Below are 21,377 nucleotides of genomic sequence, written 5' to 3'. Positions count from 1 at the left end.
GTCAGACTCCCATTCCCTGTGTCTTACTCCAGAGAAGTCGAAGCAGCCTGGTCACAGCGACGGCCGAGTGGGTGCTCTGAGCTCCTTCCACGCTGCCGAGTACAGCTGCATATACATGTTTGCACAGCGTTGACAAAGAACACACGCATGCATTTGGTAGCACTTGTCAGTGTTTATTTTGACACAAACTCCATCGTTTTTGTTGAATAAAGTAGCACAAATGTTCCACGTGGTAAATCTCAATAAGGGTCAGTGAAAAACCCTCCGATGGAATAAACATAAATAAATCCCAACCTCCTCGGCACAGAAACGTGTGCAACAAAACAATAAGTAAAAAAAAATATGACAGCATCTCATTGTTTGCATTTTACACCAGGGTACGCATCATAAATCTATGCTATACACCAAGATACAAAACCAACTTGATAGTCATGATGACAATAAAAGTGTCTGGATATTTATATCGACAAAGATCGCGTTAACAAATACCAACGACACTCAATAACAAGCGACAGCGCTGGAACATCACGACAACACAACTGACGATAACTCTCTCGCACATGCGTACACCACACTGTAGAGCTGCAGGTAATTGCACAAAGATACCCTCAACGAACACCGTGCTGTGTATTAATATTAATCTGAACTATTCCACAAATAGTCACGCACAGATACTGCTGGAATCCTGCTGCGTGGGAGAAGCAGGAGCGAAAGGAGACAACAGTCTTCAGTTTTCCTGAATCAACAGGGTTTGGTCGTTTGTCCTATTTTTTCTGGCCGTACCAACGCGGGCTTGTTTTTCATATATATATGTTTAATTTCAATTCATCAGTTCTTACCATTACAAAATAAAGTCAGTACAAATATAGAGTAAATACTATCTTCATAAGGAGAAGTAAACAGTCCTTTGCAGTCAAAACTCGGCGAGGTAACAGTCTTATTTCAGGCATTTGGCCGACGGCGGCAACAAGGGTGAAGTTTGGGCTTCTTATCTGTACATGTACATACAAACTAGCTGCAGACGAGGCAACAGAAATAAAACAATTCCTATATACACTGAACTCAGGCCAGGTTGGCTTCAATGGGAAATCAGAGTAAAAGCCCCAGTTTGTGCCTCCCACAGAAAACCTCATATTAGAGTCACAGAGCTACATACTGTTACCTTTAATAAGACAAGAACAGGTTTTCTGTTAAAGGTGATAAATCACTGTCCAAGTGAATGTGGTGCTTAAGTTTGTAAACCTTTTAGAGTTTTTCTGCTCCGCCTACCAAACAATGGAGCACGGTAATTAATGTTTATTATAATTTACTGAAAGGAAGAATAAGACAACCCTTCAGTCAACGTATGTAGACAACCGAGGTAAAAGACCAATAATGAAACACATCATTCCCATCTGTCATCTTCACACGAACGAGGAAACAATGCGACTCGGGTTGTTCATGTTCTACTTATTGCAGTGGACGGATGCTCTCGCTTCTACACAGACGGACAAGAACCTCGGAACTCTCTTCAGAACGAGGCCCGGGGGTCGTCTTTCTGGGCCGCGGGCGCTTGGACTGTGACGGTAACGCTCAAGAGGCACAACATGGGGTCGGAGCAAAACCACAGGCTCTGAGTTTGCACTTCGGAGACGCCTTAAGCCAAAATGCTGTGTTATGTACAATCAAGGCCCTCCGGCCAGCGCAGCTCAGGAATCAGTAAAGACGAGGTAAGTGTCTTCTTTTACAACGACTGATTTCCTCCAAACCAGCTTCGACTAGAATAAGGAAAAAAGTGAGTACTATTGCTAAATACAACTTGCAAGAGCGAGTCTCACGCGGGGCTAAAACGAACTGCTGATGTCGAACAGAAAGTCAGTTTTCATGTAGGCACCATGACTTCCATTAGAAAAACAAAGTCGGACACGACGCCACCGAGACACAGGCCGACGGGCGCAAACCGGGAACTCCTCTCCGTCTAAAACATCTATTCTTGAGCACGTGTACTGCGAATACTACAAAGTAGTCATTTCTAATCACCAATCGAGGATATAAAACTCAACACACTCACGCAGAAATCGCCAAATCAACGTCATCTTTCCTAAATCCCGCATCGGGCAGATCTTCCCGATGGGTTCTCGAATATTAAATGTTTGTGCTATAAAAGTTGCCAGCCAACAACATCCGTGCGTTTCCTTCCACAGACGCCAACAAATAAGGCTTCAAGCTTCTGCCTTGTAAAAACTCAAAAGTCTGTGAGAGGAGGAAAAATGGCAGCGAGCGGTCGTGCACACAGGTCAAACAGTCAGGTAATCATGAAGTGTGTTCATCTAACAGTCTGGAATAACAATATATAATCATAAGACCTTTGTAAAGCTTTGCCAACCACACTTTAATGTGTTTGCGTCCCTCTTTCTAAAGGGAACCACATAAGAAACAATATATAAAACACGCACGCCTTCAGAATATTACAATAGTTGCCGTCTGTCTTCGTTTCCTCTGAGGAGCAGAGAAATTGGCTGGTGAAAGCAAATTCAACATACAATATATGAAGTCATAGCATTATTTTTTATATTCAATGTAAAATGTAATCAGAGGAACCAGAACTCTTCCAGTGTTAAAGTTCAGTAAATTAGGACGATGTAGCAGCGAATGTGGAGCTGCTCTTCTGAAAATACAGCATGTACTGAGTTAATTAATAAATAGCTCATGATTATGAGTAATGTTTGAATTTGAATAATAAACCTGTGACCAGTTTACTCAGGAAGCTAAAGGTTTTAGTACGTAGCATAGACCAACCCTCTTATGATCCCTGTGACCTGTCATTGGAGCCCCTGTACTGGAGCTGGAGCTCAGCTGTTACTCCCTGACGCTGCATCACACAGAGGACACAGATATAAAGTAAAGAGGGGAAGTGTGCTGACACAGAGCTACTCGTATGAGTGGGAGAAGAAAGCGCAATTCATTAGCAGAACAAGGCGCCTGTTCCTAAACTACAAACCAAAGCGCTGTATATGGAGACCTTCAGACTCTATGAACACTGGGAAACATGGCCTTCCTTCAGTGACTCGTCTTCTCACCTCCTAGTCTCGATCTGTAAATACGCTGTTGGGCACAGACGTCCCACTTTTCCCGCGTTTGGCCTTTAGGACGACTCCACAGTGATGACGGCCTCGCTCGCCCCCTGCGCCGGCGAGCGGCCGCGGCCTCGCGGCGCCGCCGTGGAGCGGAGGGAGTCCAGCGGGTCGGCCCTCCCCTTCTGCACCTCCTCCTGCTCCTGTCTCCTCACGTGGCAGCGGCACACCTCGATGCCCGAGTCCCCGGTGAGCCGCCGGTGCCGGAAGTGGTCCTCGTCCTCGTCCTCGTCTTCCTCCTCGTCCGCGTCTCTCTCTCGCTTTCGCTCCTCTTTGCTGGTGCGGTGCGCGAAGGCGGTGACGTTCGAGGGGAACGGAGGCAGAGGCGGCGCCAGCCTGTGGGCCGGGCCGCGGGTCGGGGCCTCCTCTCTGTCTTTCTGAAACGCCGTGACTCCAAGGGGGTGGAGGTGGCCTGACAGCAGAATGAGGGGGGAGAGGGGGAGGCGAGCCGGGTGCGGAGGGCGAGAGTGCAGAGGAAGCGAAAGGGGCGGAGCCAGAGGCGAGGCCGCGTCGCTGCCGCCGGAGGAGCGTCTCTGCACGGGGATGACATCCGGAGCGGCCGCAGGGATGACGTCAGGCCGAACCTGCGACGGAGGCGCCGCGTACCGGGGCGCCGCCGCGCCGTCGGCCGCCGCGTCGCCGGGCGTGGTCGTCTCCTCCGTCACCCGGACGGAGAAGGAGGCGCTGGAAGGGGAGGTGAGGGAGCACGAGTCGCAGGAGCAGCTGGTGCAGTCGGAGCTCTGGGAGGAGGTGAGGCCGCTGGAGCCGGGGCCCAGGTAGGGGGGGCAGGGGGGCCGGTGGGGCTGGCGGAGGTAGGAAGCGCCCGGGGCCCCCAGGGCACCGCAGTCCAGCGCGAAGATGGAGCTGTAAGGCGGAGGAGGGGTGCTGGGCTGCGCCGCCACCTCCTCGTAGGAGGGCAACTTGAAGGACGCCAGGAAACCTGCGGGAGACAGAGCCGCTAGCGTAAAGCCGCTAATACTCAAGCAATCCCACCACAGCGACTAGCGCGCGGCCCGCGGGGAACTCACTGAGGTCCAGCATGGAGGACGGGTAGTTGCAGGCGCCGTTATACGCGATCAGGTTGATCTCCCGCTGCCTCTGCTGCTGCTGGATCCTCAGCTTGGCCCTGCGGTGGCGGTACGCGCACAAGCAGCTGAGGAGGATCAGCGCCGTCCACAGCAGCCAGAACCCTGAGGGGAAGCAAGCGTCCACCCTTCACTATTATAAGGTCAAGCCTGGTCACATGCGTGTGACCTGTGCAGCCTGTGTTCATTCAGCACGTGATGGGGGTCGGCGTGTGGACTCACACCACAGCTCATAGTAGTAGGTGCAGCAGCCTGTCTCTCCGCAGCAGTGGCCCGTTTCACACAGGTAACCCGGGTTGTTGTTCACTCCAGGACAGTACTTGGGGCTGACTACGGGCTGGCTGCCAGAGCCCCCCTGTTCCTTCGCCGCCTGGTGGACGAATCACAGAGTCACGGTGGGAAGCGGGGCCGATAACGCTGCGGCGCTTCCTCCCGACGGACCGGATGAATGGATGAATGACATGCGAGCATCCAATCGCCATCAGACTCGAGGCTACGGCGTCTCCCTTAACGCGAGCGTGTTTCAAAGGCCTCCGATTTTCATGCTCCTGTCATGGAGAGCTGCAGCATCTCCATGACAACGGAGCGACTCCATCTGCTCGCGTCAACGGCGAGCTGGAAGTTGGAGATTCTGATCGGAATCGATCCTAAAGCCGACTGTGTGGTGGACGCTTACATGAATGTGAAAAACCAGAATCGGTTTAGTTTAGTTTATTTGACAGAACAATAGGATTTGGGGTCACACAACAGCAGTTGTCTCTGAGCCAACGCTGCCTCATGATATTCATCCGACTGACTGACTGTCTGTCATTGCTTAGTGCAGATAATCTGGAAAAAGAGAAAAAGTCACACCTCTGCATCGTCTGTTTGTGTGTCAGTGATCATCAGAGAAACAGCCACCTACAACCGGACACAGAAAGACCTGTGAGCTACATCTTCATTATTAGCAAGTCAGTGCACAGAAGACGAGCGAGTGAGGAACATTAAATATTAAACATGTATCACATCATGAACAGCCAGCGTCTCAGGCTCCTCCAGAACGCAGGAGGAGGAGGCTGCTGAATCTGGTTCCTGTACGTCGCTACTACACCAGCCTGGGAAGCGCTAACAACGCTTATGCATCACCATGGCAACTGCTGTATTTACACCCGAAGGCTGTCTTCAGTCATATGGACAGAGTTGTTTTTTTTAATTATGCAACGCTAGAAATATTTTGGCAGTACAGTACAACAAAGGCTGAGCCTCCTACCGGAGTGGTCGTGATTCCGTGCAGCCCCTGAAGAGACATGGTCATCTAGAAGAAGAAAAGGAAAAAGAAGAAGAAGAAACACTGAAACAAAATGATTCAACAAAACAAGAGCACATTCAGGACAAGGGCCTTTAAAGGCTGTCTGGTCTGACGGTGCTCGTTGCCAAACACTCTGCAAGAAGGTGTTCAGTGGGTTTTCTTCACAAACTGTATCTCCACTGTGGGTCAAGAAAGCAGGCGGGCGGCACTGATCCGTCTGACTAACTTTAAACAGAGGTTCTGACAGAACCCAGCACAGACTGGCCTGGAGGCTGATGTCCCGTCAGTCTGCAGGTTTTAGGACGCAGCCTGAGTAAATGTCAGCGTGTGTGTGTGTGTGTGTGTGTGTGTGTGTGTGTGTGTGTGTGTGTGTGTGTGCGTGCGTGCGTGCGTGCGTGTGCGTGTGTGTGTGTGTGTGTGTGTGTGTGTGTGTGTGTGTGTGTGCGTGCGTGCGTGCGTGTGCGTGTGTGTGTGTATCAGCAGAATCACAACTAATGGTTATTTATAATGCACCGAGTAATAATGAGCCTCCACACTCCACACAAACATGAGCGCAGTCGCTGCCGGTGAGCGTGGAGACGTTCACGCACCTTGTAGTACATCACACCCCCACAGCTCCGCTACCGTTGCATACCAAAACATTACGCGCCACTCAAAGAGCACTATGCTACGCGATGCTGTGAGAGGAGACGCGATGCTGTGAGAGAACGCGAGACTCTGCGAGAACAGCACGAGAAATTCAACAAGGCGGCGCGACACCGGTAGTAAACAACAGCGCGACAAACTATCCGCCAATTTAAATAAATAACTACCTTATTTTTCGGAAAATAATCAACCACCCTACCATTCTGGATAACATCGAAGAAAGTTTCGAGTACATCGACGAGTGCTTCGAGCGTCTGGTAATGGGGAAAAAGGAGACGGCTCCAAACAAGCGTTCCCGTCCGTCTGACTCACCTGAGTCACCTGGAGCTAGCTCGGCGGACAAAAACATCACGGACATCCTGGAGTCCATCGAAAAAAAAATAACAAGTTTCGACGCACGTCTGGCGCTAGTGGAACTCCTCCACAAAGAGTTTATGGCCCTCCGCGACTCCCTGGAATTTAGCCAGCAGCAGGTGATTTCTCTCGCCACCGAGAACGAGGCCCTGAAAGGAACGGTGCAGTCCCTGACGGAGGATGTGGCTCAGCTAGCGGCCGAAAATAAAAAAATAAAAGAAGGTATCATCGATCTGCAGGCCCGCAGCATGAGGGACAACCTGGTGTTCTCGGGGATTCCAGAACAGGCGGAGGAAAACACGGAAACCACAATTAAAAACTTCATTAAACAACAGATGAAGATCCCAGCGGAAGTTGTCGACAAGATGGCGTTCCACCGTTCGCATAGACTAGGAGGAAGACGACCGGATGGCCAGCGTCCTCGACCCATCGTTGCCAAGTTTCATGACTTTAAGCAGAAGGAACTGGTTAAGAGCCGGGGCAGACAGCTGAAGGGAACCGACTACAGCGTCAACGACCAGTTCCCCAAGGAGATCCTCGACCGCCGCCGCCGACTGTTCCCCATCCGTAAGAGGTTCATGGCAGAAGGCTGCAGGGCCGTCATCAGCGTCGACAAACTGTACGTCAACGGAGAGCTCTACCGGGACCGGGAAGCAACTCCGTGGCTGTACTAGCAGGTGGTATGTAAAAACAATGGTTTAATGTATAAGGTTTGTTAAAAAAAAACAATAGATGTAATGCAACTATGTGTTATAACTTTACATCCAGTATTCAAACTCGTTCTCTCGCAGATGTTTCATATAAATGTTTATTGTCATTCTAATGTCACTCACTCACACACTTTGCAAAGCGCTCACCATACGTAATCACCCACTTTCCTTTCACTTTAATTTTCCTTCCCTTTACTCTTTTTCCTTCACCTACTTTCACTCCACACTGTGTACATCCTTCTTTCCTCGATTCTTCTCCCACGTAGTCAGCCAGCTATGTAGCCCTCCAGCAGCCACACACAAACATCTACTGCACAGGGGAATCACGTGCACATACATAGATAACACACAACTCAGAATACACAGGTACTTAAGGTTAGCCACACACCTAAAGTCTGTCACACTACATACACACAAGACTAGTGATCCACAGCAGTCAGGTAAGATATGACACCACTGAAGATTGTCACTTGGAATGTACGTGGAATCAATAAGAAGGAGAAACGATTTAAAATATTTAACCATTTGAAAACCCTACAAGCAGACATTGTTTTACTACAGGAAACTCATATTCCCAAAATTATAAATTACACTCTGGCATCAGCAGAGTTCCCACATGCTTACTTAGCCGGTTACAATTCTAAACAAAGAGGGGTCGCCATCCTGATAAATAAAAAGATTAACTTTACGCATAACGATACCATTGTAGATCCAGAAGGGAGATATATAATCATTAATATCTTGATAGGAAACATTGAATATTGCATAGCTAATGTGTATGGCCCTAATGCTGACGACCCCCTCTTTCTTTCACAGCTTCTTCACATCACTGTCTGCTCACTCTGGTTCCAAACTTATAGTAGGAGGGGACTTTAATTTAGTATTTAACCCAGAGTTGGACAGGCTAAGCAAAGCTGTGAGCAACAGGAACTGGCAATCAGTACAGACCTTAAAACAGTACATGGATGACTTTGGTCTCTGTGACACATGGCGTTCTCTTCATCCTACATCCAGGGAATATACCTTTTTCTCGCCAGTTCACCACTCTCACTCCCGTATAGATTATATTTTAGTAAATAACTCAGTCTTACAAGATGTCTCTGACACCAATATTCACTCTATCACAATCAGTGATCATGCACCAATGTCCATTTCGATGATTAAGACAGCCACACCATCAACCAGGAATTGGAGGTTTAATACATCATTACTCAATGATCAAGACTTCATCAGTTATGTCAGGAGAGAATGGAAAACCTTTATAGAAATCAACGATACACCGGAATCTCACCCTGTGTTCTTTGGGAGACTGGGAAGGCAGTTATGCGCGGTAGAATTATTTCATATTCATCACACAAGAAAAAAAAGGACATGTTACTTGAATTAGAATTAGAGCAAAAATAAAATCTCTAGAGATTAAATATGCAGCCTCTCCAACCAATGATGTCCTAGAAGACCTAAAGAATCTAAAGCTGAAATTAAATAATATAATTGATTGCAAAACTCAGTTTCAGATAGACCAATTACGCTGGGAGAATTTTGACCATGCTAATAAATGTGGTAAATTTCTAGCTAACCAATTAAAAAATAATAAAGAGAAACAAATCATCCATTCAATAACTAATAAGGAAGGCAACATTACTCGTGATCCCCATGAAATAAATGATACCTTTAAAAACTTTTACCAAGAGTTATATACGTCCCAAATAGATCCACCCACCTCAGCCATAGAGGCGTTTCTGAATAAACTAGAACTGCCAAAGCTAAATGAAGAACAATCTACAACTCTAGACTCATTGTTATCTTTGGCAGAACTACATGAAGCTCTGCAGGAGATGCCCAATAAAAAAGCTCCAGGACCAGATGGATTCCCAACTGAATTTTATAAAGAGTTCTGGTCCATGCTGGCACCCAGCTTTTACAAAATGTTAGCTGAAATTAAACAACAACATTCATTACCCACAAATATGAATTCTGCCTTCATAAGCCTGCTCCAAAAACCAGGGAAAGACCCTACACTCCCATCGAGTTATAGACCAATTTCACTAATAAATGTAGATCTAAAAATAGTGTGTAAAGCACTTGCTAGAAGACTAGAAAAAATCACTCCATATATAATTCACTCTGATCAAACAGGCTTCATTAAAGGTAGACAGTCAACAAACAATATGAACAGACTAATTAATTTAATTGATTATGTCACCATCCATAAACTAGAGACAGCCATCGTCTCCTTAGATGCAGAAAAAGCTTTCGATAGAGTAAACTGGAAATTTCTTTTAGCCACTCTGCACAAATTCGGCATTGGGGAAACATTCATAGACTGGATCCAAATATTATACAACTCAGCAAACGCTGCAGTCAGAACAAACAACCAGATCTCACCAAGGTTTAATCTGCATAGAGGGACAAGACAGGGCTGCCCACTGTCCCCATCACTATTTGCAATATTTATTGAACCTCTAGCCGCAGCAATAAGACAGCATGAAGGAATTACTGGAATATCGACCAAATCAGTAAATCATAAAATAAGTTTATATGCTGACGATGTGTTACTGTTTCTCCTTGAGCCACAGACGTCTCTTCCTACAACTATCAGCCTCATAGATGAATTCTCAGGACTTTCAGAGTACTCTATTAACTGGACCAAATCTATAGTGCTACCACTTAACCTTAAGGTGACTAACATCTCCTCTACCACACTCCATTCAGGAAACATTAAATACTTGGGCATTGAATTGTCGTCTAGGCTATCAGAGCTTATTGATCTAAACTACAATCCACTATTAAAACAAATAGAAGCCAACCTCAAAAGATGGCAGTCCTTACCCATTTCACTTATGGGAAGAATTGCCACCATAAAAATGATGATCCTGCCAAAAATTAATTACATATTTTCAATGATTCCAACTCAGCCAGCCCAGGCGTGGTTTAAGACATTAGACTCCTACATCTCACAGTTTTTGTGGAAAACCAAGCCACCACGAATTAGTTTAAAAACTCTTCAAAAATCCAGACGCTGCGGCGGCCTAGAACTACCTAACTTCCACCACTATTTTCTTGGCCAATAGACTGAACCATGTCCACAAATGGATAAAATCCATGCCAGCAGACTCCTCCTGGATAGACATTGAACAAACATTTTGTGGAAATATTAAAGTTGCAGATCTGCCCTTTATCAGCACCAAAATCAAACATCATAGTTGTTACCAGAACATTAGCATAAAAGCATCTCTGCAAGCCTGGTGGGAGTTTCTTAAAATTAATGGGTCTTCGCTTACTCTTTGCCAAAACACACCTCTCTGGAACAATCCAGACATCATACAAAACAAAAAGGCAATACACTTTCCAACTTGGCATATCAAAGGGATAACACATCTGAAACATGTTTTCACAAGAGACAAGTTTACCTCTTTTGAAGAACTAGTGTCTCACTATGAAATCACTAGTGCCAATTTCTTAGAATACCAACAACTAAAGTCAATACTTAATGCAAAAAGTAAGAATACTGCCATCCACATGCAACCACCACCAGTAATAGAGCGATTTATTGATATATCAGGGAAAAGGACAGTATCCAAAATCTATATCTTAATTTCCAATGTAGACCAGACAGTGAGCCTTCCGATCTCTAAATGGGAAGCTGATCTCAATATCACCACTAATTACACATTCTGGAATAACATATGTTCTAATTTATTCAGAATGACAAAAAATACAAATTTACAACTAATACAATACAAAATTCTTCATAGAACTCACTATACAGGACAAAGGATGTTCCAAATGGGTCTCACAAACTCAAATATTTGCCCTCACTGTACAGATAACACAGCAGATAGATTCCTACATGCATTCTGGTCATGCTCACCTGTGCAGCAATTTTGGCAAAGAGTATGTGAACACCTGTCAACCCAGTTAAGCTGTCCAATCCCAGCAGCCCCTGCACTTTGTCTTCTAGGAGATCTAAGTGGGCTTGATCTAGAGACAAACTCATCACACACACTTCTTTCTGCCCTCTGTGTCGCAAAGAAAATCATCCTCATGAACTGGAAAACTAAAAAAAAATTAAGCATTACTCAATACCTGAACAGCTTGTTAGATTATACCACCTTAGACACATTTGTCTGCTTCATCAAATCAATGACCAAAACTATACTCTGATTGATTCCATTTCCAGGTAAGGATGCGTGGGGCTCGGGTGCTGCGTCATGTCTGGCACAGTGGTGGGGGGGTGACTGGTGGTTGGTGGTGCCTGCCTGCCTAAAGAACCGGGACAACGGGTTGGTGGGACTCAGGGCTGGCCGCAGGGGTCCCCTGCGGCGGGGGTGTGGGTGGCTGCTGGGACCGGCGGCCCTGTGCCGGGGTGGGACCATTTTGAGGGTTGGCGTGTGCCTGTCTCCGGAGAGCCGGAGGCGGGCCTCCCTGCCGGTGTGCGGGGGCGGACCTGGGGGTGGAGACCTGGGTAACCTGCGTCCGGGGGACTCCCTCTGGGGGTGCCTGCCTGTGCCCGGAGGGGTGTCTCTCCCCCTGGGGCGCTGCCCCTGCTCGGGTGGGGCGCTGCCTGCCCTAGCGGTCCGACGCCCTCTGGTAACTGCTCGGGCCTGTTGCAGGGGGGGGTTGGCGGACTACTCAGGCTAGAACCTTCATTGGGCCCTGGGCGGAAGCTGGCCCTCAATGCACAACCGCAGAGTATGTGTGTGGGTTTGAGTGTCACACTACACGGGGCGAGCATGGGCATACTTGAGCGAGAGAATGGGTAAGTGTGAAAGAAGGGTGAGGATGGCTCTGGCTGTGCTGCGTGTGGCGCCTGGGCAGTAGTACTGCGGTCCCTGGGTCTCGGCTGTCCCTTCGTGGCTGGGGGTTGTGGGGGGTGGTGGGATAGGTAGCAGAGCCAGTCGGGAACCTGGCTCTGCGGACCCTGGAGCTCTGCTTCCCAACTACATTTCTCCGCATTCATCCACTTAGGTCTGCAAGGGGCGTCCTGCTGATGGAGGGACCAGGGCTACTGGGAAGTGGTTCCGTCCCTTCCAAGTGGGATGCTCTGCAGTTTTAATTGCATTAGTCATACACACTTGTCCAGGAATCTGGGGGCTCCTTCCGGGAGGGCCAGTAGACTTCCCATTGATGGCTCTGTCTGCTGGACCCCCCGGAGAATTGGGTATCTCCTAAAGTTCCTCATACTTAGCTACATACACATACATTTAGGGCCGGGGGTGGGCTCTTTCACTGGGGCTTGGGGCTGAGGCCAGTTGTGGCCTCGGCCACTGGCCCTGATGGAGAGATCACCACCCAGTTTTAACTGCAAAAAGACATTTAGGGCGCGGGGGGGCACTGTCCGGGGGACACACCGTCAGCCAGCGGTTGTGCTCCTGGAGGTGTCACCCACCTTCAGTGCACTTTAGTTCCACACACTCACGTCCAAGCTGGGTTGCAGGGTTCTGGGGTGCCTTTTTCTGCTGCCCTCTGCCTCCTCCGGGTTGGGGGGGGTCGGTCGGGGCTCGGGAGGAGCTGCGGTCCCTGCCTGGGGCCACATGGACGGCAGGCCGGAGACCTACCCTCCCCACGAATGTGATCAAGCGAATGGTGTGGGTGGGAGAATGTATCTGAGAGTGCATTGGTTCACGTATGATTGACTAGTTTGTTGTGAGAGAGTCTATGGTGTGTGTGTGTGTTGATGTGATGATGTGTGTTGCACATGTGCATCTGTGTTTGTGTGAGTTGGTATGCGTGTGGTGCGGTTGAAGTGTGGGGGGTCCGGTTTTTCGCCCGGGGTACGATGATCGTCTGCCTGGGTGGTCTCTTTTCTGCTGACCCCACCAATTGCTGGCCTTGTGCTGCAGGCCGCTGTAGCGCCAGGGGATGAGGTCGGGCCGATAGGGTAGGCCCCGCTCCGCCCGTGTGGGGGTGGTGGACTGGGGGCGGGCCCCACTCTGGGCGCGGGGGCATCTTCTGGCGGGCTCCCTACGGACCGTGGGTCCTCGGGCTCTACTCTTTCAGGCCGACCCTCCCGCCGGGGGGAGTGTTTGCCCCTGGTTCTCATGGGGCGGACAGCGTTGACCCACGGTGGCCCACTCTGGCCTCGGGTGCTGTCTCTGTGGCTGCTGCAGCTCTGCCTGGGGGGCTCTGTGTGGGCGGCTTGGGTCGCAACACCTGCCCTCCTGGAACTGAAGGTGTGTGTGCTCCCTGGCTGCTAGGATTCCTTCCTCTGCTTGCTGGATGGGCGTAGTGGTGGAGCCCCTCACATCACCCTGGCTTCCACAAGTGGCATTGTTCATGCACCAACGTCTGCCTCACCCTTTGGGTGAATAATGTTAAGCTACAGCCTTACTAACCTTGTAGTGGGACACTTTCCAAATCCAACTGTAAGTATTATTGATACTTATCACTACCAACATGAATAATGTGTGAATATGGAATTTGTGGTGTTGTATGTCATGACTTTTATTAAGTAGTATGGGATATGTATAATAATGCACATATGTATGTATATTGTATGTATATGTTTGTATTAGTATGTGCACATACCTTAGCACTATTATTGGTATTAGTATTAATCTCCAAGGTAAACCACAGCACAAAAATTGTTTAGTTATGAATGTGTTAGCCTAAGGTACATCCATGCTTCTTATTTATTTTATTTATTTTATTTTTTTTTTTTTGCTCCGATTGTTTACTTAACAGATTTGCTTGGTTTCAGCAGCTGGTTGCACCCCTTACCCCCCCTCCCCCCCACCCTCCCGCATACACACCCTAAAGCAGAAACCTAACCTGTCCACCAACACAGCAACATCACACACATTTTGGATTAGCTAAATAAACCATTAAATAAACCATAAATCAGGAAGAGTATATATATTCTATATATACTCTTCTTGTTAAAGCAAAGCTGTCCATCACAATATGGCATTCAGCGTAATATATGCTGCTTGCTTAACTGCTGGACAAAACAAAAAAAAAAAAAAAAAAAAAAAAAAAAAAAAAAAAAAAAAAAAAAAAAAAAAAAGAGCACTATGTGCTCAAGGACACTCGGGGCACAGCAAAATAAACCCATCCATGACAGAATAAAGCAGCGCACACGCGTTCAGCGCTCTGTGGTACCGATGCAGATCAGAGGCTGCGGAGGTTTCATGGTGAGAAGCAAGGTCTGTTCGTTATTTTGCATTTCTCACACGGACAAACAGCAGCTTCCCCAAATTGTGCGTTCGCTCATTACTTTTGCAGGCTGTCGAGCTCGACGCGTAGCCGAGGTCCCTGCGGTGGGTTCAGCGCACGGCGCTGACTCTCTGAGCGCGCGTGAACAGGTCGTGCAGGGGTCCCGGGAGACCGCGGCCTCACCGCGGCTGGTTTCCTGCTCCGGGGGCCCACAGGGCCCACGGGCCGCCGCGCCGCGACGTTACGCCAGAACTCGCGCGTGGGGAGGAACGAGGGGAGCCCACGGTGGGGAGGTGACGTCACGCCGCCGCGGAAACGCGACTGGGGCGAAGGTCAGCGTGCGGCATCGATGGGATGCAGGCTCAGACGGAACTTCAGCACACTCTGTTGATACTGTGTTGAGGTGAACTGAAGCAGCCATGGAAGCAACCAACACTGTAACTGAGTGTGTATTATCATCTTACACTACTGTGTATCATCTAATTCATATGTAAATAAGTGACTATCAACAGACACTGACACAGAATGTACTGTAGTACTGCATGACTCTACTGTATGTTACTGTATTTTACTACAGGTGTTAATCCTCAGTGCATCAGATTTGCCAACACTGCACTTCTGTAAATAAGAAATGAGTCTAATATCTGACAAGATGAGGCCCCAACTATCACTGGGATTAATACCATAACAACCATAACCTGCAGACAAAGTTCTGTCAATACCCAAAACACACACACACACACACACACACACACACACACACACACACACACACACACACACACACACACACACACACACACACACACACACACACACACACACAGTTGCTGCAGTGGTGTAAAATGCAGCTGTTTACTCGACAACACGGCCAAAGCCGCAGCCTCTGTCTCTGGCCCAGATGTTTGTCAACAGCAGCACGGGCCGTGCGCCGAGGGACGCGTGCCGCTGCGCTGCATCACCGGAGCCCAGCTGTTGGCAGCGGCGCGTGCATTACCTCGTCAGCCCTCTTCAGCCCCAGGCAGAACGTCAGCGTCTTCTCTGGATCCATGGCGACGGGCGACTACCAAGCTACACAGAGAAAATGGAGCGCGCAGGCAGTTCAGCTCCCATCACCGTCCCGCTCCGCGCACAGGGCGTCCTCCACATCCGCCATTTCCCCGGATGGACGGACGGATGCGCGTCGCAGCCCCCCCCCCCGCTGCGCACACCGGGACCCACGGTCAGACTCCCGCTGGATTGAACGGACGCGACGCGGACTATCGGTGCGCACAGCGCCGCCGTCTCCCGTTGTCTGCCGCGGCGGGCACGCGACGGCTCATCCTCGGCTTTCGCAGAGAGGGCCGGGACTCTGCATGATGTCATGTTCCTCCAGCCCCCAAACTGCTTGTACGGCAGCGCTGCGGCTTTGATTGGCCGCCGGAGCTCCCAGCAACAGACGCACAGAGGCCGCTCCATAGGCTCCATCACTGCACCCAAACACAAACTTCTAGTTAGGAAACAGTAGAACTCCGTGTAGTCTAGAGCAGTTCACGGAACATAGTGCTGCATTCATATTCGTGTTGCAATTCAGACCCCATTATTGCATAGATCCTCTGTTGTTGAACCTGAACATGTAAAGAAAAATTTCAATTCAATTAAATTTAATTTTATTTGTATAGCATTATTATTATTTTTATATTATTATTACAGCGAGAGAGAGAGAGAAAGACAGAGAGAGAGAGAGAGAGAGAGAGAGAGAGAGAGAGAGAGAGAGAGAGAGAGAGAGAGAGAGAGAAAACACAACTACTGGAAAGAGACAAACAAGGTTAGTTAAACATGGAAGAATGATGGGATCACTTTTTGATGTCCAATATTATTGAGAGGCTATTAACCGGTCATATAAAGCAAGCTTTTGCACCTGATTGATTTTATCCTTTGACTTTCACGAGCTCATTGACACAGGATTATTATCGACATCGTTATCAGTCGCCACAAGAGGGCAGCATGTCACAAGCTTTGGTGCTTTCACCGCTCACGTCAGGAACCGGCTGGATCCACAGACACTGTATCCTGTCAGGTTACGTGTACGTGTGTGGCTATTCAGTATTTCCACCGCTTTACTTTTGCTTTTTGTTTTTCCCACTTTATACCTTTGATCAGCTGCTTCCATGAAAGCACCTGGATCAAACCAGGATGGACGATCGAGGCGCGTTAGTGTTTATGAGGCGTCGTAAACAACCAGTAAAAGACTTTAATTGGTTTGTAACATGCCATCTCAATGTGTGTAGGGTAGAGATGGGCGACACCTGTCTAACTGCAGGTCAGATGTCTCCACCGACACACACACTGAAACAACAACCTGATGATAGAAGTTGGCTATTTAGACAAAAATGTACTTTTCTGCAGGTCAGCGTGTGTTGAAGCAGCAGAATGGCTGTAGCCACATCACATGGGTTTGTCACCACTTACTGTAATAAGCAGAAAAGTTAGAAACAGGAACGCTTGGCAGTAAAAGAACCCAGAGTGTGCCACATTAATTTAGAGGAAATTCAAAATGAAACCCGCTTTATGTTTTGTTTTCCTTTCCACCGTGAGGTTGGACATGTGATTTACAGTATGGAGTAATTGCCGCTGCTAATTGCTTGATGCCTCCCCGCAGCCCGAGGTATTGGTTACACAAAACGCAAAGTGGCACATGAGCTGTGGCGAAGCAGCACGTCTCCTGTCTGAGTCACAGCTCCTCTCTGCACAGAGCTGATGCACAATGCAACAATCCAACGCACAAAGCAGACCGGTGCCACACATTCACATTAATGTCCACTTAAAAACATTCATTTTTATCTAAACATAAACAATTGAGAGCTTTTGGGGGACAGGTGCAACACATATTATATTAATTAAGGAAGAAATAATTCAGAAGGCCATGATGTCACTCTAATAAGCAGCAAGCCATGCAACTTCAAACTTCCCTTTTCTCTGTAAATACAGTATTTATCACGGAGAAAGAAGCAAAGCACTAATTTGCCATTGCTGGGAAATGCAAAGCAGCGTGGTGCTGCACAAACATCATGCATCTGCCTGCACTTACCACATTGTCAAGTCACATCCTGTGCCTTGTGGACATGTGACATTTAAAAATGTCACTCTAAATGACAGCATGGTGCACAGCGGGTCCCCGAAGGGAAGAGCAGAATTCCATATTTGCATTATGGCCGTCAATCCTGCAGCTATAAGGCGGCATTAACGTCAGCCACGTGTGTTGGTCCCTCTGATAACGCATGCGGGTTGAAGGCTAACCCGTCGCCCTGCGGCTGCTGTAATTGGTACAGTATGCTAAAACATGCAAAGCCGAGCGTCCTTATTTACCGCAGCGCCCAACCGAAGATCTCTAGATAACGCTCGGTGCTAAAGTTCAGCTCATCGCACACAGCCGGGCACTTTTACTGTCATCAAACTGTAATTTCTGTTGACTCCAATTTGCTTCTTCACACAGAGGCCAGAATATAATTTGTTAATCGGCTTTGTACACGTAAAGCACCATCATCAGTTAAAGTGATAGATGTAATTGTGTTCACTGGATAAAAGAATGCCACATGTTACCACCAACTATATTAGAATAAAACGTTGTTTCTACACGCAGACACATTGATAATTAATTTGTTTTTGCAGGTTCTTCTCATTAGGTTTTCAGTTTGTATTTATTCATGTTTATGAATTGTGTCCTAAACAAGTCTCTCACATGTTCCACGAAGGCTATTATATAGTGAGAAAAGTTCTCCCGGGGAAGTCTGACAGAAAAGTGAAGTCTGTCGCTTTTGTTTAGGTTTGTTGTGTGTGTTGCCGGGGCGACGGGTGTCATTCAAGTCCAGTTTAACAGCCCAGACTCAGCCCTGACGAAGCAGCTCGAATGACGGCTCACGTCTTATTTCCAAACCGTGTTTCCCTCTTTGAAACTCACAACTTGCCAATTTAGCGTTCTGACCTTTCAGACCTGCTTGCATCATCATCATCATCATCATCATCATCATCATCATCATCATCATCATCATTCGTCTTGACCCTCATTGACCTGCTGCCACTGGTTCGGTTCAGCTCCTCCTTATAAAATGAGCTCTCGGTATGAAAGGAAGTCGACGAGGGCACGATAAGAATCTTTTAAACTCTGGGGACCGAGGAGCTCTGCACACTGGGAGCAGACATGTGTAACTAAGCTCATGGAAAATTAAATACTCAGCGTTCACTCTGTGATCTACAGCTACAGTGGACCATGATTTGTCTGAGTAACACGGGTCCAACGGTGCCTACGAGCGGATGACGTTGGACCCTCCATGTGTCTGATGTAAAACGGGCCTAATAGCACCTGACAGGGAGCAACAGACCCTCACAGCGTTTATCCCCAAGAAAATCCCCCACCACCTGCCACCTGTTTCGCAGGTGGATCAGCGCGTTCAGCGTACCTGTGGCATGTTGTGATGATCCCAGTAAATCAGCTGTCCCTGAGACAACGTGCTACCGCTGTTCCGCAACGCGACAAGGAGGCGGACGCCAAACCAGGCCGCCGGCGTTTGGTGAAGGATCACAGCACTAATCTGGCTGCAAACATGAGTCAATATGTGCCGCGGCGCATCCCTGTGCCGCAGACAAAACACGCCACGCGCTGTCAATACGCAGAAAACCAGCGGCCCGGTGCTCACAGTGCACACCGCTCTGCCTTATCGCTGCAGGATGCGTCTTCATCTGGTTGCATGTGAAATTCAATGGAAAACACATTTGCGCTGGTGTGGGCCCAATCAGCTTGTGGTGTTTGGTTCCGCGAAGACGCGACGGTTGCATTGTGAGTCACTAACTCTTGAAAAGCAAGCACACCCTCAAACCCACTAAATAATCCTCCGGCCGCGTTGCTTTCACATGAAGGGAGGCATAAAGTCTGAGTCCATTCAGGAGACGAACGCTGGTTACATACCAGCAGAAAGCCCGTGTGACTGACAGCGCGCGCACACAGACACACACACACACACACACACACACACACACACACACACACACACACACACGGACTGGAGACAGGAGCCAAACACAGCTTCGTAACAAGCCCCTGCAAGTCAACCATAGTTCACTTAATAGGGGCACGAGAGACCACAACACCCACCCCAGTGTGATGATCACGCTGATGAGTGAGGCATCAGAGACATGTGAGGCAGATTGGGACGTCTCTCACCTCAGCACGAAACCTGTAGCTTCACCTCACAGAGTCACCAGCAACAAAGCAAACAACATGTTGCCGTGCGATAATCCACAGATTTAAGCTTTGCTATTCTTGTTTGCTCTGAGGTGGAAAAAGGATTGAACTAGTAAACACTGCAGCGTGTGTTTAGGCGGCACAAGGACTAACGCACTTAAAAACATAGGGAATGGGATTTGAAAGAAACACGTGAACAGCGGAGAAGGAGAAATCAGCAGTATTAGTAGAGAGAAGGCCTCTTATCAGGGCCCTGGAGGCGACTTCACCCAGAGCTGAACTGTTTGGAGCAAACATTAGTGTCAATGGAAGTGGAAGCTAGTGCAAAATGCTGAGAAGTGGAAATAAGGATGTCTGGAAATGTAATTTTGCATATTTAATTGCTTTTTATTGTCCATTTTATTCCGTCTGTGAGTAAAATATGCATTGAAATAGAATCCTTTTTTTTCCCAGGTCAAAGGTGTGAGAAAAATTCCACATACTGAGACCAAAAAATCTGTGGCGCTGAAGCAGCTGCGGTGCGTCCGAGAATGAAAGGTCCGCGAGGGCACAGAGAGGAACAGAGAACCCTGAGCAGAACCGTGCGGCCCGTCGGGCCTGAGCGGCGGCGGCTGCTGCAGCGGGCGGACGCAGCTCCAGTCCTGCTCAAGGTCACTGACACACTTTCAAAGACCGGTTCATGTCTCGCTGCTGCAGCGTAAACGGGCGCGAAAGAGAAAAACAGGCCCGCTCTGTGTTTTTGGTGCCTCCGTGGCGCGTTGGCGATTTTCTAGAGAGAAAGTGACGATACGGTGTCTATGAAAAGGGAGCGGGTGATATTGAAACGTGGCGCTTTGCTGCGTCGCACCTGCCTTTGGTGACACAACGCGAGAGTGTCTCGTTTTTGCAGACGCCTGTTTGCTTTTTCGCGTTTGACTCAGTCCAAAACAAGCAAATTTAGCTGCTACTGCTCTTTCGCGTGGATCTGCCGCTGCACTTTTCAGTCTCGCTCGGCTTTTTCCAGCGCTCTCTGTTTTCTTTCTCTTTTTTTCTGGAGTCCTGAGACACAGTGACCCACTTCCAGTTCCTTCCTCTCTCTCTCAGGCGGAGTTTGTGTAAATGTAAAGCTAACGGCTTTTGTTTCGGCAGCATTCTGGGCGCTGCCCCCCCCCCCCCCCCCCCACACACACACACACACACCTCCCACCCGCTCTCGGACCCCAGGAAAGCGTCCTGTTTGGGAGTGTGAGTGGATCGGGATCTTTGCCACGAATCATTACCAGGGGACCCCTGGCACGCAGTCGTACCCCTCCTCTGCATGCAAGGAATGCCAGCGAGATGCACTGCAGCCGTAATGAAAGGGGACACTCATTCAGACGCGCACAGCACAACTTTATGAAAGTTTGATGGACGGCGGGGTGTCGACAAAGAAAAGCAATTTTGAAAAAGGAGGGTTTTTCAGAGCGTGACAAGTGCATCCAGAGGAGCAGAAAACGGACGGCCGGGACTTTACGAGGGCGCCTTTTCTTTTTTAGGTGTGCACAGCTGCACAGCATGTAACCATGTGTTAAATCTACACATGCACAAGCCAGAACAACACAAACACGGAGCCAGTTTCTCTCTCTCTCTCTCTCGCTCGCTCGCTCTTGTTTTTTACCCCTCTTGAACTCCAGCCCCGGCTCCGTCTTGTTTTTCTCCCTTCGTGCCTCTACCTTCCCCCATGGTTGAGTCTGGCAGGGCCACGGGTTCAAAGACGTGCGAGCAGCAGAATGTAGGTCATCCATCGGTGCTGAGTTACCGATTAGAAACAGCTGCGCGTGTGTGGGA

General features: G+C 48.5%; 1 protein-coding gene across 3 annotated transcripts; it reads right to left on the bottom strand.

Annotated features, from left to right (window-relative positions):
* Window positions 1-152: 152 nt before the first annotated feature.
* Window positions 153-21,377, bottom strand: LOC114858399 (uncharacterized). 3 transcript variants are annotated; one of them, XM_029155587.3, is made up of 6 exons: window positions 21,208-21,377; window positions 5,448-5,492; window positions 5,051-5,098; window positions 4,421-4,568; window positions 4,142-4,303; window positions 153-4,053 (listed from the first exon to the last, which is right to left on the bottom strand). In XM_029155587.3, exons 2-6 carry the CDS (start codon window positions 5,490-5,492, stop codon window positions 3,125-3,127), a joined length of 1,332 nt encoding a protein of 443 aa, XP_029011420.1. In that variant the 5' UTR covers window positions 21,208-21,377; the 3' UTR covers window positions 153-3,124. The 3 variants fall into 3 exon arrangements, with proteins under 3 accessions (XP_029011420.1, XP_029011411.1, XP_055365331.1); XM_029155578.3 differs by lacking the exon at window positions 21,208-21,377 and adding an exon at window positions 15,348-15,930; XM_055509356.1 differs by lacking the exons at window positions 5,051-5,098; window positions 21,208-21,377 and adding an exon at window positions 15,348-15,934.

The sequence above is a fragment of the Betta splendens genome, chromosome 1 (assembly GCF_900634795.4).
Source record: "Betta splendens chromosome 1, fBetSpl5.4, whole genome shotgun sequence".
Lineage (NCBI taxonomy): Eukaryota > Metazoa > Chordata > Actinopteri > Anabantiformes > Osphronemidae > Betta > Betta splendens.
The sequence above is the reverse complement of the archived record's forward strand: the minus strand, read 5'-3'. Positions and strand labels throughout refer to the sequence as shown.